Source organism: Danio aesculapii, chromosome 25 (assembly GCF_903798145.1).
Source record: "Danio aesculapii chromosome 25, fDanAes4.1, whole genome shotgun sequence".
Taxonomy (NCBI): Eukaryota; Metazoa; Chordata; class Actinopteri; order Cypriniformes; family Danionidae; genus Danio; species Danio aesculapii.
This window is the reverse complement of record NC_079459.1, coordinates 37,232,712-37,252,859: the sequence shown is the minus strand read 5'-3', so window position 1 is coordinate 37,252,859 and position 20,148 is coordinate 37,232,712. Positions and strand designations below refer to the sequence as shown.

General features: G+C 39.3%; 1 protein-coding gene across 2 annotated transcripts; it reads right to left on the bottom strand.

The window, feature by feature from the left end:
* Positions 1 to 275: 275 nt before the first annotated feature.
* gxylt1a (glucoside xylosyltransferase 1a) lies at positions 276 to 13,269 on the bottom strand. 2 transcript variants are annotated; one of them, XM_056451865.1, is made up of 7 exons: positions 13,026 to 13,269; positions 11,419 to 11,584; positions 10,837 to 10,968; positions 9,169 to 9,420; positions 8,760 to 8,883; positions 5,079 to 5,251; positions 276 to 723 (listed from the first exon to the last, which is right to left on the bottom strand). In XM_056451865.1, exons 1-7 carry the CDS (start codon positions 13,196 to 13,198, stop codon positions 559 to 561), a joined length of 1,185 nt encoding a protein of 394 aa, XP_056307840.1. In that variant the 5' UTR covers positions 13,199 to 13,269; the 3' UTR covers positions 276 to 558. The 2 variants fall into 2 exon arrangements, with proteins under 2 accessions (XP_056307840.1, XP_056307841.1); XM_056451866.1 differs by lacking the exon at positions 13,026 to 13,269 and adding an exon at positions 11,783 to 11,875.
* Between the last annotated feature and the right edge of the window lie 6,879 nt (positions 13,270 to 20,148).

Genomic DNA, 20,148 nt, shown 5'->3' with positions numbered 1-20,148 from the left:
CCATCCATGATTTTATGCATCCATCCATCATTTATTCATCCATTTATATTTTTATGCATCCATCCATCATTTGTCCATTCTTCCATCCATCTATTGCATCCACCATTCTATCCATTTATCAATTTTCCACCCATCCATCACTTATTTATCCATGATTTCATTCATCTGTCATCCTTTAATCATCCATCCATCCAATATTTTTTCAATTCAACCATCTATCTATCTATCTATCTATCCGTCCATCCATCCGTCCGTCCGTCCATCCATCCATCCATCCATCCATCCATCCATCCATCCATCCATCCATCTAAACTTGCCTTATCTCAAGTAATGCATCTTGATTTCAGAATGTTAAGATATTTGCACTGTAAACCAGACAGAAATGCTGAGCGTCATCCTCATTATCTACATGTTTAACTCCCCGGTTTGGAAAAGCACCTCGTGTGTGCTCTGTGTGTGCTTGTGATTGTCAGCAGCTGATGGTCTGGATAATAATAATAATAATAATAATAATAATGTCTGAGGTCAGAGGTCATGAGAGGACAGTGTTTCTGAAGCTCAAACCTCCAGTGGTGCGCTCTGTTCCTGCAGGTCTCTTATGGTCTCTCTCAGGCGTTTGGTGAAGATGTGTCGAACCCGTCCACAATATGTGTGTTCAGAGCTCTTCAGCTTCTCCTCCAGAGGCTCAAGCAAACCGTGGAGCAGATCATCCTCAAACGCATACTGAAGAACAGAAAAAAGTAAGATTAACATTCAGCAGCTTATTAAAGATGCACTAAATGACCTGCAGCCAATCAGCAGTAAGAGGCGTGTCTAGTCACTTTACCAAAGATATAAAAGTGGGTGTGGCCTGTTGGGTCATTGTCATGCTTATTTTGGTACTTACAAAAATTTTTTACATTGTTTTGCAAAAAACTAATTATTTAAATAGTCACTTAAATCACTTACAGTTCACTCAAAAACAAGAATGTGCTGATTCTATGGTTGCTATGGTAACAAAAACTATAGTAATTGATCTATTGTGGTGATTCTACAGTTGCTATGGTAACGCAACCACTAAAGTAATTAATCTGTTGTGGTAATTCGACAGTTGCTATGGTAACACAACCACTAAAGTAATTAACCTGTTGTGGTGATTTGGCAGTTGCTATGGTAACAATATTTATAGTCATTAATGTGTTGTGGTGATTCTACAGTTGCTATGGTAACACAGCTACTTTATTATGAATTACTGTAGTATTTGTTAATGTGGGTAACCAGTAGCCATTGACTTCTATAATATGTTTTTCCTACTATGGATGTCAATGGTTACCGAACATTATTTAAAATATCTTCTTTAGTGATCAACAGGAGGAAGACACTCATAAAGGGTTTAATCCACTTGAGGTAAATAGTGAGTAAATGTTTATTTGGGTGTGAACTGACCCTTTAGAATCACTCAGGGTAATATACATCAGTGTGTTTGTATCTCAGTGTGTTGGTTTATGAGGTCATCAGATCAGGGTGGAGATGTGGACAGTATGTGCGGTTCACTGATAGTTTCTCCTGCAAACACTAAAGCTTTTACAGCTCTTCTGTGGGCCTGGAGTGGGAACGAGGAGGCTTTTTACTGTCAGACAAACTCCAGCTGAAAAACAACACTGCTGGGGCCACAACACACACACACACACACACACACACACACACACACACACACACACACACACACACAAATGATCTTTTAATTTGATCATCATCTTTCTGTGTGTGTATTTTCAGAGGTTGTTTCTCTCTCTCTCTCTCTCTGTGTGTGTGTGTGTGTGTGTGTGTGTGTGTGTGTGTGTGTGTGTGTGTGTGTGCGTGTGTGTGTGTGTAAATCTACAATGGACAACTACTGGACACACAAACTGAGATGACTTTATACTGAGACATGATGAGTGTGTGTGTATGTGTGTGTGTGTGTGTTCAGTGGTTGTGCATTACATGATCCGGGTACACACACACACTCATCCTCTTTCTATCTGTGTGTGTGTGTACTCAGATAATCCAATGGACAACCACTAAACTTACAAACACACACACACACACACACACACAAAATGTGTGATGTTAATGATCTGGACTGTTTGTGTGTTGATCTGGACAGCATGCATGCGAGCATGTGTGTGTGATGTTAACGATCTGGACTGTGTGTGTGTTGATGTGGACACGAACTCAGTGGGCGTTGAAAGCGCATCCAGCTGAATCATGGGCCGGCGCTAATGGCAGCTCTCATTTAGCTAATGGTGCACGATACTTCCTGAGATATGAGTGAACCACTGACCATAATGACCCAACACACACACACACAGTCATGCTCAACAACAAACATGCACACACAAAGAGGCATGCAGTGAAACTGAGATGATGTGTAAGATTTAATAGAAGTATTACATCTTTAAATGATATCTGTTCAGATTTATAATTATATTTTATTTTTATAATTGTTTTATTTTATTTCATTTGTATTAATTTGCCTATTAAATTCAAATATATATGCTTATTTAATCATTCTTAACGTTTTTATTCATTTATTGTACTTTAATTGTTATTTTTATTATTGAATATTGTTAATTTTGCTTTAATTTATTCATGAAATCTCTGGTGTTTGGAGCTTTATTTATTCTCTCTGTGTACAGAGCTGAAACACTGCTGTCACTGATCATCTGTCAGCACAGGCCGGGTGTGGACGGTGAGGGAAAATACCCACAATGCCAACAAACAAACACAGAACCTCCAAAGCTGCCAGTTGGAATGGAAAGAAAATCTCTGGCAGCTTAAATCAGAGCAGACGAGGAAACACAAGGAGGAGCCAGAGAGCGCAAACAGAGCTCACTACAGTCTGACTGCAGCAGATCATCAGAACACCTGCGCTGATGCTGAGCCAGACCATCAGAACAGGTGTGGATATGGATGATCAGAACACCTGCTCTGATGCTGAGCCAGACCATCAGAACAGGTGTGGATCCAGATCATCAGAACACCTGCTCTGATGCTGAGCCAGACCATCAGAACAGGTGTGGATCCAGATCATCAGAACACCTGCTCTGATGCTGAGCCAGACCATCAGAACAGGTGTGGATATGGATCATCAGAACACCTGCGCTGATGCTTATCCAGATCATCAGAACAGGTGTGGATATGGATCATCAGAACACCTGCGCTTATGCTGATCCAGATCATCAGAACAGGTGTGGATCCAGATAATCAGAACACCTGCGCAGATGCTGAGCCAGACCATCAGAACAGGTGTGGATATGGATCATCAGAACACCTGCGCTTATGCTGATCCAGATCATCAGAACAGGTGTGGATCCAGATAATCAGAACACCTGCGCAGATGCTGAGCCAGACCATCAGAACAGGTGTGGATTCAAATCATCAGAACAGCTGTGGATCTGGATCATCAGAACTCCTGCGCAGATGCTAATCCAGAACAGGTCTGGATCTGGATAATTTGAACAGTTGTAGGTCCGGATCATCAGAACAGGTGTGGATCTGGATCATCAGAACTCCTGCGCAGATGCTAATCCAGAATAGGTCTGGATCTGGATAATTCAAACAGGTGCAGATCCAAATCATCAGAACAGGTGTAGATCCAGATCGATCATCAGAACAGGTGCGGATCTAGATCATTCAAACAGTTGTAAATCCAGATCATTAGAACAGGTGGGTATCCGGAAAGTCAGAACAGGTTTAGATCTGGACCGTTAGAACAGGTGCAAATCTGGATCATCAGAACAGATTTAAACAGGTGTGGATCTGGATTCTCAGAACAGTTGTGGATCTGGATCTTTAGATCAGGTGTGGATCCGGATAATCAGAACAGATTTGACCAGGTATTGATCTGGATAATCAGAACAGGTGTAGATATGAACCATTTGAGCAGGCATCGATCTGGACCATTAGAAAAGGTGTGGATCTGGATCATTAGAACAAATCAGAACAGTTGTGGATCTCAATAATCAGAACAGGTATGGATCTACATCATTAGAACAGTTGTGGATCTGGATCATCAGAATAAATCAGAACAGTTGTGAATCTGGATCATCAGAACAGTTGTGGATCTGGATCATCAGAATAAATAAGAACAGTTGTGAATCTGGATCATCAGAACAGATGTGTATCCGGATCATCAGAATAAATCAGAACAGTTGTGAATCTGGATCATCAGAACAGATGTGTATCCGGATCATCAGAATAAATCAGAACAGTTGTGAATCTGGATCATCAGAACAGTTGTGGATCCGGATCATCAGAATAAATCAGAACAGTTGTGGGTCTCAATAATCAGAACAGGTATGGATCTACATCATTAGAACAGTTGTGGATCCGGATCATCAGAATAAATCAGAACAGTTGTGAATGTGGATCATCAGAACAGATGTGTATCCGGATCATCAGAATAAATCAGAACAGTTGTGAATCTGGATCATCAGAACAGATGTGTATCCGGATCATCAGGGTCTGATTTGATAAACTTTGCATAGAAACCTTCCTAAAAGTGAACATACGCCAGAATTTGTACATTTATTTATTTAGAACAGAACTGGTGTGGATCTGGATCATCGGAGCAGGTGTGTATGCGGTCACACACTGTGTGTCAGGTTAAAAGCCTCATGCTGAATGTGTGTCGACACACACCCCGAGGACCGCTTCCAAATTAACAGTGTCTAATTAGATTTGATAGTTTATGCAAACGTGCTTAATGAAATCACAGCATCCACATATTAAAGACTCGCCGCAGGAGACCGAGCACACCTTCACACGCGAGGAAAACTAAAAATAACCTCCATGAAGACAGAGATGTTCAGAAGAGCTAACCAGGGATACACGTTACCTTCATACTACAGTGCATGCTTTCATTTGGAGCTGTGTTAATATATATCTTAGACAGTTTTAGTTTCCCTAGCTCATTTGTCTTTCATTTTTATTACTCAGTAGTTGGTTTGTGTTTAATAATTAGTATTTCTTTATTGTTTGAAAATAAAAGGTGTTTTTATTTGATGTGAAATGCTGTACAGTAAACATGACATATTTGACTGTGTAGTAGCTGATACCTGCTGGATGGCGTCGTAAACGGCGCTGAATGCTGGCTGCTTGTCATCGTGGTAAACGCCTCGATTGCCGTGTAGGATGTAGATGCCGTGTTGTTCAGCGGCGGCACAGTTACTGCCGTAAATACAGTGATCCGGCCGATAGTTCCAGTGGCAGGGGAACACAAACAGACTCTCTGTGGAGGAAGAGGGAGACTGAGCAGATTACACACCAGTACTGAATATAGTGAGCGTTTGAGCAGATTATAGACCTATGCTGACTATATAGTGAGCGTTTGAGCAGATTATACACCTATGCTGACTATATAGTGAGCGTTTGAGCAGATTATACACCTATGCTGACTATATAGTGAGCGTTTGAGCAGATTATACACCTATGCTGACTATATAGGGAGAGTTGAGTAGATTATACCCCATCGCTGACTATATAGTGAGTGTTTGAGCAGATTATACATTAGTGCTGAATATAGTGAGCGTTTGAGCAGATTATACCCCATTGCTGACTATATAGGGAGAGTTTGAGCAGATTATACACTAGTACTGAATATAGTGAGCGTTTCAGCAGATTATAGACCATCGCTGACTATATAGGGAGAGTTTGAGCAGATTATACACTAGTACTGAATATAGTGAGCGTTTCAGCAGATTATAGACCATCGCTGACTATATAGGGAGAGTTTGAGCAGATTATACACCAGTACTGAATATAGTGAGCGTTTCAGCAGATTACAGACCATCGCTGACTATATAGGGAGAGTTTGAGCAGATTATACCCCATCGCTGATTATATAGGGAGAGTTTGAGCAGATTATACACCAGTACTGAATATAGTGAGCGTTTCAGCAGATTATACCCCATCGCTGACTATATAGGGAGAGTTTGAGCAGATTATACCCCATTGCTGACTATATAGTGAGTGTTTGAGCAGATTATACACCAGTACTGAATATAGTGAGCGTTTGAGCAGATTATAGACCTATGCTGACTATATAAGGAGAGTTTGAACAGTTTATACACCAGTACTGAATATAGTGAGCGTTTGAGCAGATTATACACTAGTACTGAATATAGTGAGCGTTTGAGCAGATTATACCCCATCGCTGACTATATAGGCAGAGTTTGAGCAGATTACACACCAGTACTGAATATAGTGAGCGTTTGAGCAGATTATAGGCCTATGCTGACTATATAAGGAGAGTTTGAGCAGATTATACGTAACACCAGTACTGAATATAGTGAGCGTTTGAGCAGATTATACACCATCGCTGACTATATAGGGAGAGTTTGAGCAGATTACACACCAGTACTGAATATAGTGAGCGTTTGAGCAGATTATACACCATCGCTGACTATATAGGGAGAGTTTGAACAGTTTATACACCAGTACTGAATATAGTGAGCGTTTGAGCAGATTATACACCATCGCTGACTATATAGGGAGAGTTTGAACTGTTTATACACTGCTGCCGTCTATATAGTGATTGTTTAAACTGATTATACATGGCTGCTGTCTATATAGTGAGCGTTTAAACAGATTATATACTGCTGCTGTCTATATAGTGAGTGTTTAAACAGATTATACACCACTGCTGTCTATATAGTGAGTGTTTGAACAGATTATACACCACTGTTGACTATTTAGGGAGAGTTTGAACAGTTTATACACCGCTGCTGTCCATATAGTGAGTGTTTGAGTGATTTATACACTGCTGCTGTCTATATAGTGAGTGTTTAAACAGATTATACACCACTGCTGTCTATATAGTGAGTGTTTGAACAGATTATACACCACTGTTGACTATTTAGGGAGAGTTTGAACAGTTTATACACCGCTGCTGTCCATATAGTGAGTGTTTGAGTGATTTATACACTGCTGCTGTCTATATAGTGAGCGTTTAAACAGATTATACACCACTGCTGTCTATATAGTGAGTGTTTGAGCAGATTATACACCACTGTTGACTATTTAGGGAGAGTTTGAGTGGTTTATACACTGCTGCTGTCTATATAGTGAGTGTTTAAGCAGATTATAAACTGCTGCTGTCTATTTAGTGAGTTTGAACAGTTTATACACTGCTGCTGTCCATATAGTGAGCGTTTAAACGGATTATACACTGCTGCTGTCTATATAGTGAGCGTTTAAACAGATTATACACCACTGTTGACTATATAGTGAGTGTTTGAGTGGTTTATAAACTGTTGCTGTCTATATAGGGAGTGTTTGAGCAGATTATAAACCATTGCTGACTATATAGTAAGCATTTAAGTAGTTTATAAACTTTGCTGACTACAGTGACTATATCTTGTGTAATTGTGCAGTTTTCATAGTGAGCATGCAGCAGCAAACGTCATGTCTTCTATATAGTGAGCATACTCTGCAGTATATAGTGTGCTGTCTTCATAGTGAGCGTGCAGATGTAATATACACAGCGAGTTGTCCTCATAGTGAGTGTTTTTGAGCAGTATACAGTGAGCTCGCTTTATAATGTGTGCGTATTTGAGCAGTATGAGCGTGCAGGAGCAGTACACAGTGTGCTGTCTTCATAGCGAGCATGCAGCAGCAGTATAGAGTGTACAGTCCTTATAGTGAGAGTACAGCAGCAGTATAGAGTGTGCTGTCTTTATAGTGTGAGTTTAAGCTGTGTGTTGTCTACAAAGTGAGTGTGCAGTCCTCATACAGTAGTGAGCATGCAGGAGCAGTATACAGTGTGCTGTTTTTATAGTGTGCGTTTAAGCTGTGTGCTGTCTTCATAGTGAGTGTGCAGGAGCAGTATAGTGTACAGGCCTCGTAGTGAGCATGCAGGAGCTGTATCCAGTGAGCTCTCTTTACAGTGTGTGTTTAAGCTGTATGTTGTCTTCATAGTGAGTGTGCAGGAGCAGTATAGTGTACAGGCCTCGTAGTGAGCATGCAGGAGCTGTATCCAGTGAGCTCTCTTTACAGTGTGTGTTTAAGCTGTATACACTCTTCATAGTGAGTGTGCAGGAGCAGTATAGTGTGCAGGTCTCATAGTGAGCATGCAGGAGCAGTATACAGTGTGCTGTCTTTATAGTGTGTGTTTAAGCTGTATGTTGTCTTCATAGTGAGTGTGCAGGAGCAGTATAGTGTACAGGCCTCATAGTGAGCATGCAGGAGCAGTATAGTGTGCTGTCTTCATAGTGAGTTTACAGTGAGCTCTCTTTATAGTGTGTGTTTAAGCTGCATGCTCTCTTCATAGTGAGTGTGCAGGAGCAGTATAGTGTGCTGTCTTCATAGTGAGTGTGCAGGAGCAGTATAGTGTGCAGGCCTCATAGTGAGTGTGAAGAAGCAGTATAGTGTGCTGTCTTCATAGTGAGTATACAGTGAGCTCTCTTTATAGTGTGTGTTTAAGCTGTATGCTCTCTTCATAGTGAGTGTGCAGGAGCAGTATAGTGTGCTGTCTTCATAGTGAGTATACAGTGAGCTCTCTTTATAGTGTGTGTTTAAGCTGTATGCTCTCTTCATAGTGAGTGTGCAGGAGCAGTATAGTGTGCTGTCTTCATAGTGAGTATACAGTGAGCTCTAGTGTGTGTTTATAGTGTGTGTTTAAGTTGTGTGCTGTATTTATAGTGTTTGTTTGAGCAGCGTGTTGTCTTCCTAGTGAGTGTGCAGCAGCAGTATATAGTGTGTAGTCTTTGTAGTGTGCGTGCAGGAGTAGTGTGACGCACCAGGGTTGTAGTGGAAGATGATGTTGAGCAGATCCTGGTCTCCCCAGGTGATGTTCAGCTTATATTTGTTCAGCAGCGGCATCAGGAGATCAGACCAGCTCAGCTTCACCGCTGACAGATCATTCTACACACACACACACACACACATCATAGCTCTTCCTCTGTTTAATGTATGATAGTTAAATGAATGATGAAACCGTTTCAGTACTGTGGAAATCAGAGTAAATGAGCTGCAGAAGAACAGCAGTGACATCTGCTGGTGAGACGTTCAAATACAACAGACACAGGCTTTCATCAACATCTAGATTCACATGTTTACATTTATACCAAATTCAGCTTAACATTTTTATTGAACTATAAAATGTATAGATTTGTGTTATATTTTAGTCTGTGTGTGTGTGTGTGTTACCTTGAAGTGTGTGTGTCTGATGCGCGTCATGTTGATCAGCATCACTCCTGAGTTGACTCCAGTGTTACCATAGTATGGGTGTCGAGCGAAGCGGTTGTACCAGCCCATGCGTGGCTCCTCGTGTTCAGGTGCCAGCGCCGCCACGTGACTGCGGTTAAAAGCGGACAGGAAGCTCCAGACATCCTCCACCGGCCGCAGGAAGAGGATATCAGTGTCCACATACAGCACTGAGTCCACCTGCTTCAGGATCAGCTGAATACACACACACACACACACACACACACGTTCAGTCTCTTTAAAGGGAGATAAACACTTCCGCAGCAGAGTATAGTGGAGCATAAGCAATTAATGAGCATTCACATATATACAAATGCCTTCGTTGTGTGAAAGTAAAGGGATTCAAAATCGATGTGCGAATGTGAAGTGATTCAGAACAGTTCAGTGAATGTGAAGTGAATCAGAATAATTTAATGAATATGAACTGAATCAGACCAGTTGTGTGAATGTGAAATGATTTAGAAGGGTTTAGTGAGTGTGAAGTGATTTAAAATAGTTGTGTGCATGTGAAGTGATTTATAATGATTGTGCGAATGTGAAGTGATTCAGAATGGTTGAGTGAATGCAAACTAAATCAGAACGGCTTGATGAATTTAAACTGAATCAGACCAGTTGTGTCAATGTGTACCGAATCAGAAAAGTTGTGTGAATGTGAAGTGATTCAAAATGGTTGAGTGAATGCAAACTAAATCAGAATGGCTTGATGAATTTGAACTGAATCAGGCCAGTTGTGTCAATGTGAATTGAATCAGAAAAGTTGTGTGAATGTGAAGTGATTCAGAATGGTTTGATGAATATGAACTGAATCAGAACGGTTTGATGAATGTGAACTGATTAAGTATGGTTTGAGTGAATGTGAACTGATTCAGAATGGTATAAGTGAATGTGAACTGATTCAAAATTGTTTGAGTGAATGTGAACTGATTCAGAATGGCTGTGTGAATATGAACTGACTCAACGGCTGTGTGAATGCTATCTGATTCAGAATGGCTGTGTGAATGTGAACTGACGCAACCAAATTAGAACAGTTTTGTGAATGTGAACCGAATCAGAACAGTTGTGTGAATGTGAACGGAATCATTTACACTTGTGTAACTGTGAATTGATTCAGACTGGTTTACTGAACTTGATCTGATACAGAAGGGTTCAGTGAATTTAAACCGATTCAGAATGGCTATGTGGATGTGAACTGAATCGGTACGCTTGAGTGAATTTAAACTGATTCAGAACAGTTATATGAATGTGAAGTGAATCAGTACGCTTGTGTGAATGTCAACAATCAGAACAGTTTTGTAAATGTGAATTGATTGAGAATGACTCAGTGAATGTGAAGTGATTCAGAATGGTTCAGTGAAGTGATTGAGAATGGTTTAGTGAATGTGAAGTGACTCAGAATGGTTTAGTGAAGTGATTGAGAATGGTTTAGTGAATGTGAAGTGATTCAGAATGGTTCAGTGAAGTGATTGAGAATGGTTTAGTGAATGTGAAGTGATTCAGAATGGTTCAGTGAAGGGATTGAGAATGGTTTAGTGAATGTGAAGTGACTCAGAATGGTTCAGTGAAGTGATTGAGAATGGTTTAGTGAATGTGAAGTGACTCAGAATGACTTACGGGCAGGAAGAGTCTCTGTGAAGCGCAGGGTTTGAAGAGTTTCCTCCACTCTCTGGTGTTTGTTGATGGGAAGCTGATGGGATAAATGCTGTAGCTGAACCTGGAGCGAACCCTCTGTGGCCATGACTGAAGCTAATTACACACACACACACACACACACACACACACACACACACACACACACACACACACACACACACACACACACACTAGTTATTTTGCAAAACACTAGTATTCAGCTTAAAGTGTAATTTAAAGAATTAACTAGGTTAATTAGGCTAATTAGGCAAGCTATTGGACAACAGTGGATTATTCTGAAGACAATTGAGAAACAAAATCTTTGAGGTTAATAATATTGACCTTAAAATTGTTTCAATAAAATTTAAAAACTGCATTTATTCCAGCCGAATTAAAAGAAAAAAGACCTTCACCAGAAGAAAAAATATTATAGTAATTACTGTGTAATATGAAATATTTGAAAAATAATAATAAACTCATAGGAGAGCAGACCATTTTGCCTTCAAATGTCCACCTTTGTGTTCTAAATGCTGAAGATAAGCCCCAGCGAGTGTAAAAGCTGACCGTGTCTCTGAATCCAGCATGGAGATCTTCCTCAGCGAAGATGTGGAAGTGCAGTTTACTGCGGCTGAAGATGACGGCGGATTTGATCATGGTGAGAGTCTCCTGCAGTCTGGATCCGCACGCCACCACGGCCAACTGCACCGGCTGCAGACGCTGAGGCTCAGATCTACACACACACACATACAAACACATTACATTGATCAAAATGGTACTATACTGTGATATATATATCATTACTATCAGGATATGAGATGACTTTCATCGTAATATGAGATGAGACTTTTGTCATATCACCCAACCCTAATCCAGACTTCTGCGAAACACACACACTTCTAGCTCTACAGCTGGACTCTGTAACTCGTACCTAACAGTGGAGTCCATAAAGCAGTGTTTTGTGCACACAGAAGAGCTGATTCTCCAGTACGGCTCCCAGAGAGAGACGGGCCCTGATTTACACTTGACAGAAACAAACAGGCTCCACATCAGCACACGCACACACACGCATATTCACGCACACACTGTCTGCAGCTCCAGATAAACGGGGACTCGGTCACTGAAAACACCCTCAAACCAACAGGACAAAACCTGTTGCAGCAGGGTTTACAACAGAATATATATGAATTAAATAAATAATTAAACATATAAATCTTATAAGCATATTAAAATGTAAACGTAATAGTGAAATAAAAAAAAAATCGAAATAAATAAAATTACACTCAAATAAAAAAAGTAAACAAAAACAAATTGTAATAAATAATACAACTACAATATAATAAATGCATAAATAACTATTTTTAAATAAAAAAATTAGTAATATATTGAGTTAACAACAACAAAACGAAATAAAATTAATATGCTATATTCAATAGCACAGTACAAAAATGAACAGGAACTTAATTTAAAATTAAGTTTATTAATTTAAATCGTAATTAAAAGAAACAACTGCAAATAATATTTTATATATTAATACAGTATATAGTAAACCAACTCAAATTAGTCTAAAATTTGTTTTTATACTCGAAAATGAGGGTGATCATGTGCCATAAATACTGAAAAAACTCAAATAGCCTGTTAACTCATTCTGTAAGGAATAAAGCATAAATATTATAAATAATTATCTTAATAAAAAGCATGTGTACTTATAGTTTCATGAACCTAAAATGACCCCTGGCTCATACATACTAATTATGCAATCTGACGTTCGTCAAGTAGATGTCACTGATTGGCTGAAAACCCGAACAGAAGGCGGGAGCTTGTAAACGGGCGAATCAACGGTTACTACGATAGAGGAAGCTTATGAATATTAATTAGATTATAGTTAAAGTTTACTAATTAACGTAAGCGTGACTGGACTAGTAGAATTTAATCATGGAGTTTAATGACCAGTAACTCGCTCCAAACTTCAGTTACATTCACACAACAGCCTGAAAGAAACATCTACTGCACACACGACTATACAATCCAGTGTTAGTTGAAATTCCGGTCACTTAAACAGACTGTCAGGTCAAGGAAAGCTGGTTTAAAGCTGTAAGCTCATAATTCTAATATTTATATGTTTAATTAAATCTTTTTACGTGTCGTGTGGTGGTTTGTGCGGGTTTGTTTACCTGTCATCGTGCGCGCGCTCCCTCAGGCCCGTGTCCGCGGCGCGTGTCCGCTGCGCTCGCGCCTGATGATCATTCGCGCTCTCCAGCGATGAAACCAGCTGGTTAAATATGTAGAGAAGCGAGCAGAAAACTATCAGCGTGCAGACGAACAAAACACGGAGATATCGCCGCATTTTATAACCGAGGGAGCAGCCATGGAGAGATCCTGCGGCCTTCAGCAAGCAGATACTATGGCGGAGGCGCGCTCATGAATATTCATCATAACTTCCGGGAGCGATGGTCATGTGACTGCTAGCGCCGCCCATCAGAGGTCAAAGTTAGTGGATATCATGTTTTTACATCACATTTATTTGTTCATTTATTCTACATTTGGCTGTTTTTCCTCTGACTGTACAGAGAGTTCGCTGGTCTCTGAGCACAAGGCCGCTCTCGTTTAGTACACACCGACGTGTTTATTTCTTCAGTAAAGTTAATACGTTTTAATAGTACATTAAATAAAGTGTGATAGCTGGATTATAGATCTATTTTTAAAGCTATTAACAATAAATAAAACTGTTTTGATTTCATCAAATCTCAATGTACGATTTGGATAAATTGAAAATAACTCAAATGAACAATAATAAAGCCATTATTTCACTTTCAACAAGATCATACAATAAAGATGTAGTTTTAATGAACTGAATAAGACATTATGCATGTAGTTCTTTATTTTTTATTTTATTTATTGTAAATACAACAGCATAAACACTGCATTTTTAAACAAAATATCACAATGTAAACACACGACACGGTATGTAAGTGAATTAATATGTAACTCATTTATTCATTTTCTTTTCAGCTTATTCCATTTATTAATTCAGGGTGGCCACAGTGGAATGAACCGCCAACTTACCCAGCATATGTTTTACGCAGCGGATGCCCTTCCAGCTGCAACCCATCTCTGGAAAACATCCATACACACTCATTCACACTCATAGACTATGGACAATTTACCCAATTCGCCTGTACCGCATGTCTTTGGAACACCAACTGACCCAGCTGAGGATCGAACCAGCGACCTTCTTGCTGTGAGGCGACAGCACTACCTACTGCACCACCAATATGTAACTCAATAGAATTGAAATTGGAAAACACAACACTCGGTTATAGGGTGACATGGTGGCTCAATAGTTGGTGGCCTCACAGCAAGACGGCTGGTTCGAGTCCCAGCTGGGTCAGTTGGTGTTTCTGTGTGGAGTTTGCATGTTCTTCCCGTGTTGGCGTGGGTTTCCTCCGGGTGCTCCGGTTTCCCCCACAGTCCAAACACATGCGCTATAGGGGAATTGATCAATTAAATTGGTTGTAGTCTCTGAGTATGTGTGTGTGTGTGAATGAGTGTGTATGGGTGTTTCCCAGTACTGGGTTGCAGATTGAAAGGCAAACGCTTGTAAAACATATGCTGGAATAGTTGGCGGTTCATTCCGCTGTGGCGACCCCTGATAAATAAAAGCACTAAGCTGAAGGAAAATGAAAGAACACTCGGTTATATACAGTTTAACAGCGCCACCTGCTGGCCAACACGGAGGATAATATATATTTGTGAACACTAAACTACAGTATCCGGCATGATCTATTGGACTCTGGCTCAGTTTGCTGCATGAGTGCTGATATTTCCATAGATTCAGTCCTGGGGACTCGTTTATCTTCATCTGGAGGCAAACCTGGACCTGAGAGAGATCATATATTCAACAAAACAACAATCATAAATCAGTGAAAACAAAAGCCTGTCCTGAATCTGTTTACCTGAGTCCAGAAGTACAGCTGGAATATCAATTTAATCTGTTTGGTAATATTATACACCACCGCTCAAAGGTTTGAGTTCAGTTTTGGACAGAAATGAACCCTATTGTTCATCTAGGGCACTTTATATTGATTTAAAGTGTCAGTAAAGACATTAAACGTGCTATAAAATGCTCTATTTTAAGTGAATGCTGCTGTTTTATACTTATTGTCATATTTTCAACAATAATAATAATCATAAATGTGTCTTAATCATCAAATCATGCTGCGATTTCTGAAGGATATGTTGAACACAGACTGGGGTAATGCTGAAAATACAGCTTTACCTCACAGATATAAATTACGCTTGACTATAAACTCACACACAAAAGAATGACTTTAATTCATAATGATTTAGCACTATTTTACTGCATTTAGATTAAATAAACGGAGCCTTTTGACTTCTTTCAGTTTGAACAGAAGTGTAAACAATGAGATGAACAGCACAGCAGAACTCAGCAGTTTTCTTAACATGTAAACACATTGAGAAGCTGCGTTTGTCTGTGCGACAGCACTCGCATGTCAAATAATAAGAGTTTTATGAATATTATTGCACTTAAATGCTGTGTTTTACCTCCTGCCTTTATTGGTAAAACCCAGTAGACCGTCTATTCAGGTTTAATGCCATTTGAGCCGAGTGTGCGGCCAATCTGCAGTGTCTCACCCTTATAGATAACTCTGGAGAAGGGAACTAATGAAATTGCATGAACACAACAAGAGAAAACACACATCAGTACATTCAATGAAGATTCAAAACCTGAAAATGTCCTTTGAAATGAGTTTTATCACTTTAAAAGCAAATGAAAAGAGCCTATAATCTCCGCAAATGAGAAATTACTGAACACGCACGCACGCACGCACGCACGCACGCACGCACGCACACACACACACACACACACACACACACACACACAAAAGAGCTCATTTTCATATTTCATTTTATTTAGAGGCTTTTGCATGCACAGTCACCTCATTAAGAGACATCAGCTGTCATTAATTACCCTCATCTTGATATAGTAAAATATACTGTGGTGTAATTAACATGCATGATGATGCTTCATGACATGTGGAGTCCCACAAGGCTCGATTCTGGCACCTCTCCTGTTCAACCTTTATATGCTCCCTCTGAGCCAAATAATGAGAAAGAACCAAATCTCCTACCACAGCTATGCTGATGACACTCAGATCTACCTAGCCTTACTGCCTAATGACTACAGCCCCATTGACACCCTCTGCTAATGCATTGATGAAATTAACAATTGGATGTGCCAAAACTTTCTTCAGTTAAACAAAGAGAAAACTGAAGTGATTGCGTTTGGGAACAGAGATGAGGTTCTCAAGGTGAATGCGTACCTTGGCTCTAAGGGTCAAACAACAAAAAATAAGGTCAAGAATCTTGGTGTGGCTCTGGAGTCAGATCTGAGTTTCAATAGTCATGTCAAAGCAGTTAGTAAATCAGCATACTATCATCTCAAACACATTGCAGGAGTCAGATGCTTTGTTTCCAGTGAAGACTTAGAGAAACCTGTTCATGCTTTTATCAGCAGCAGGGTGGATTACTGTAACGGCCTCCTCACTGGCCTTCCCATGAAGACAGTCAGACAGAACGCTGCGGCCAGAATTCTGACCAGAACCAGGAAATCAGACCACATCACACCTGTCCTCAGGTCTTTACACTGGCTCCCAGTTTCATTCAGAATAGATTTTAAAGTATTATTACTGCTCTATAAATCACTAAACGGCCTAGGACCTCAATACATTATAGATATGCTCACTGAATACAAACCTAACAGATCACTCAGATCTTTAGGATCAAATAGATTAGAAATCCCAAGAGTTCAGTCAAAGCAGGGTGAATCAGCTACTAACAGCGCCCCCTGCTGCTGGAATCAGCTTCCAGAAATGATCAGATGTGCTCCAACATTAGGCACGTTCAAATCAAGACTGAAAACACATCTGTTTAGCTGTGCCTTTACTGAATGAGCACTGTGCTACGTCCGACAGATCGAACTACTATGTTTTTCTCTTCTTTTTAATTCTTTTATAACACATTTTATCAGCTTTTATTTTATTTCTATTTTTACCATTTCTATTATTTGTTTTTATTTCTCTTATAATTGTTTCTTTTATTCCTGTTTATGTAAAGTGCTTTGAATTGCCACTGTGTATGAAATGTGCTATATAAATAAACTTGCCTTGCCTTGCCTTCTGCTCTTTATATTCGGTCATGATTTATAATGAGAAACAGAGACTCACGCTGGTCTTCGGTCAGGAATCTCTTTAGCAGCTCCTCCGCGGTCATGTTCATCAGCTCATCTTCTGTCTCCACATTCACTGTCAACAAACACCCTGCAGCTCATTTTCAACACGGGGAAATGGATAAATGTGATGGCGTTGGTTGATGTAGTTTCACTTTCACTTTCGCTTTACGGTCAAAACAACAACAGGTCTGTCAGAAGCTGAATGGCCTTTTTTTGCTCTACCGATGGTTCTGACTGTAATTTAATGTTTTAAAAATATAAAATAGAAATCTCTCTACACACTAAAAAACGCTGGGTTGTTAAATTTTAGACACGTTTAAAGAAATAGTTCATTAAATTGTCCATATGTTGGGATACAACAACCCAGCATTTTTAAGAGAGAGTAAACATACAGTTGATGTCAAAAGTATTCGCTGTCCTGTGTTTTTTTCTTCAAATATTTCCCAAATGATGTTGAACAGATTCAGGAATTTCTCACAGTATTTCCTCTAATATTTGTTCTTCTGGAGAAAGTCTTATTTGTTTTATTTCAGCTAGAATAAAAGCAGTTTCTATTGTTTTAAACTCATGTTAAGTTCAATATTATTAGCCCCTTAAGCAATATTAGTGTTGGATTGTCTACAGAATAAACCACTGTTATACAATAACTTGCCTAATTACCCTAACTTTACCCTAATTACCCTAGTGAAGCCTTTAAATGCCACTTTAAGATGAATACTAGTGTCTTGAAGAATATCTAGTCTAATATTATTTACTGTCATCATGACAAAGAGAAAAGAAATCAGTTATTAGAGATGAGTTATTAACACTATTATGATTAGAAATGTGTTGATAAAATCTCTCTGTTAAACAGAAATAATATTTAGGAGGGTGAATAATTCTGACTTTCAACTTAATGCATATTTTCTTCAATTGGCAAACAAAGCACACAAACGAAAATGAACGAATAAACAAACAGGGCTGGATTGGGAAAACGGCCCACTACATACAATCAAAATGCTCCCCGTCTGTGTACGCCATTGAATATGATTACCGACTCTTATTCTATAAAAGCACAGAAGCCATATATAGGAAATAATGAGCAATAACAAATTAAAAACTTTAAAATGTAATTGATTATTATAATAAAGTTATAATCCACACTGGAAGCCTATCTTGTGTGTGCCTGAGTGTTTTGAGGGAGCCTGTATTAAATAATGAACATAACAAAAACAGCCTGCTGATGCACACAGTTAATGTTGATTACCAAAAATAAAGTTCAATAATAAAAGCAATGTGTCTGAGACCCTTAACAACTCTTTAACTCAACAATGAAACATCAAACATCAAACATAGCTTAAAGATTGGACAATTAAAAAATGCAACAAATCATTGTTTGGGCTCGAACTACAAAACTAAATGTTAAAAAAAATTAGTAATAGTTTTGCTAAAGCTGCACACTAGTTTGATCCGGTATAAATAGTATTATAACCATATTGCATAAATATTATTATAACTATAAGCCTACATCATGCTGACGATCAAAAACAAAATGACTCGTCACAGGGGATTGTCTTCTGACCGAGATGCATCTTAAAATACATGAATGACACTCTTTATAGAGCGTGAGAAGCAAACAGTTCATTAGGATCTATATCATTTGTAAAATAAAGAGTTGCAGGTTAAGGAAACAGCATGGGAAGAAGTCTTGGTCCAGATAAAAAGTAAAAATAGAAGTGAATTTATATAGACAGATAGATAACTAGAATAGACAGGGATAGATTGATCTGTGACTCTTGACAAATACACACCGACGTTGCACGCTTACACAGAGCCCAAAATTGAAGTTTGTGATTGGGTCAGCCCAATGTCAATAAAGAAAAGAACCAATGGGCTGCAGATGATGTCATATGGGCCGGTCTCTCCGAAAACGAAACATCTTACTTTCAGAGCATCACAGATCACAGCATCAACAATTAATTAGAAAAACAATAGACTGCTAAGTGTTTAATGGGCCGATCAGATCATAAGAAGATGATCAGCCCGGCCCAGTGGGAAACTGCCCAGTCTGCCAGATGGCTAGTCCACCACTGATACAGTCCTCAACTATATAACGTCAAACAAAGACATAACTGTAAGTGTGTGTGTGTGTGTGTGTGTGCGTGTGTGTGTGTGTGTGTGTGTGTGTGTGTGTGTGTGTGAGGCTGTGCTGAACTACAGTATCCGGCACAATTTCCTGGATTCTGTGTCAGGGTGCTCCATTGAACCCTGATGAAAAATCCAGCTTAAACCAGCCTAGGCTGGTTGACTGGTTTTAGCTGGTTGAGCAGCCTGGTTTAAGGGGTTTTGGCCATTTCCAGACTGGTTTTCAGCCATTTCCAGCCTGGTCTTAGCTGGTCAGGCTGAAAAATGACCAGCTATCCAACTAAAACCAGCTTGACCAGCCTGGTTTAAGATGGACATAGCTGGTTTTGGCTGGGCTCCCAGCCTGGCTAGGTGGTCAAGTTGGTTTTAGCTGGTCTAATTAGAACAAACACAATTCATTCATCGTTACAATTACAGGTTGTATATATTTACACACTGCTGACACACAACTGGGGTTAAACCCTTACAAAAGTCATTTCTGAGCCCTTTAAAGTGAGAGACTGAAACTCTAGAAGGTTTCTTCTTTTATTCAGCTGATTAAGCTAATGTAGCTCAAAGCAGAATAAACAAATAGGCTATGATTATTTTTTACACTGAAAATAAATCACTCCTCATTTAGTACCTTTCACATAGCACTTTCCTTATATTAAAATATATTTTAAACAATAACCGATAAGCCTTTAAGAACAGGCCTATATTAGTGAGTAAGTCCTTGATAACTACATTACCCATGATGCAGTGCAAAAACTTCACCAATTAGTTAGTGTGTATTTATTTTTTATCTTCACTACAAAGCTTTTGTTTTTGTTTTACTGTACATTTGCAATGCATGATGGGATTGTAGTTCTGTTCCTCAAAGCCAGACATGTTTTAAGCAATTGTGAAATGCAGAAAACAAAATTTATGACATGCACAAAACC

What these genes read in the sequence shown, in the direction of transcription:
- gxylt1a (XM_056451865.1), bottom strand. Translation starts at nt 13,198, where the DNA reads ATGCGGCGATATCTCCGTGTTTTGTTCGTCTGCACGCTGATAGTTTTC. An exon ending in GAGCGCGCGCACGATGACAG is followed by an intron (nt 11,585 to 13,025) that starts GTAAACAAACCC and finishes GTGTGTGTGTAG; the next exon opens with ATCTGAGCCTCAGCGTCTGC. An exon ending in CATCTTCCACTACAACCCTG is followed by an intron (nt 5,252 to 8,759) that starts GTGCGTCACACT and finishes CTTCCTCCACAG; the next exon opens with AGAGTCTGTTTGTGTTCCCC.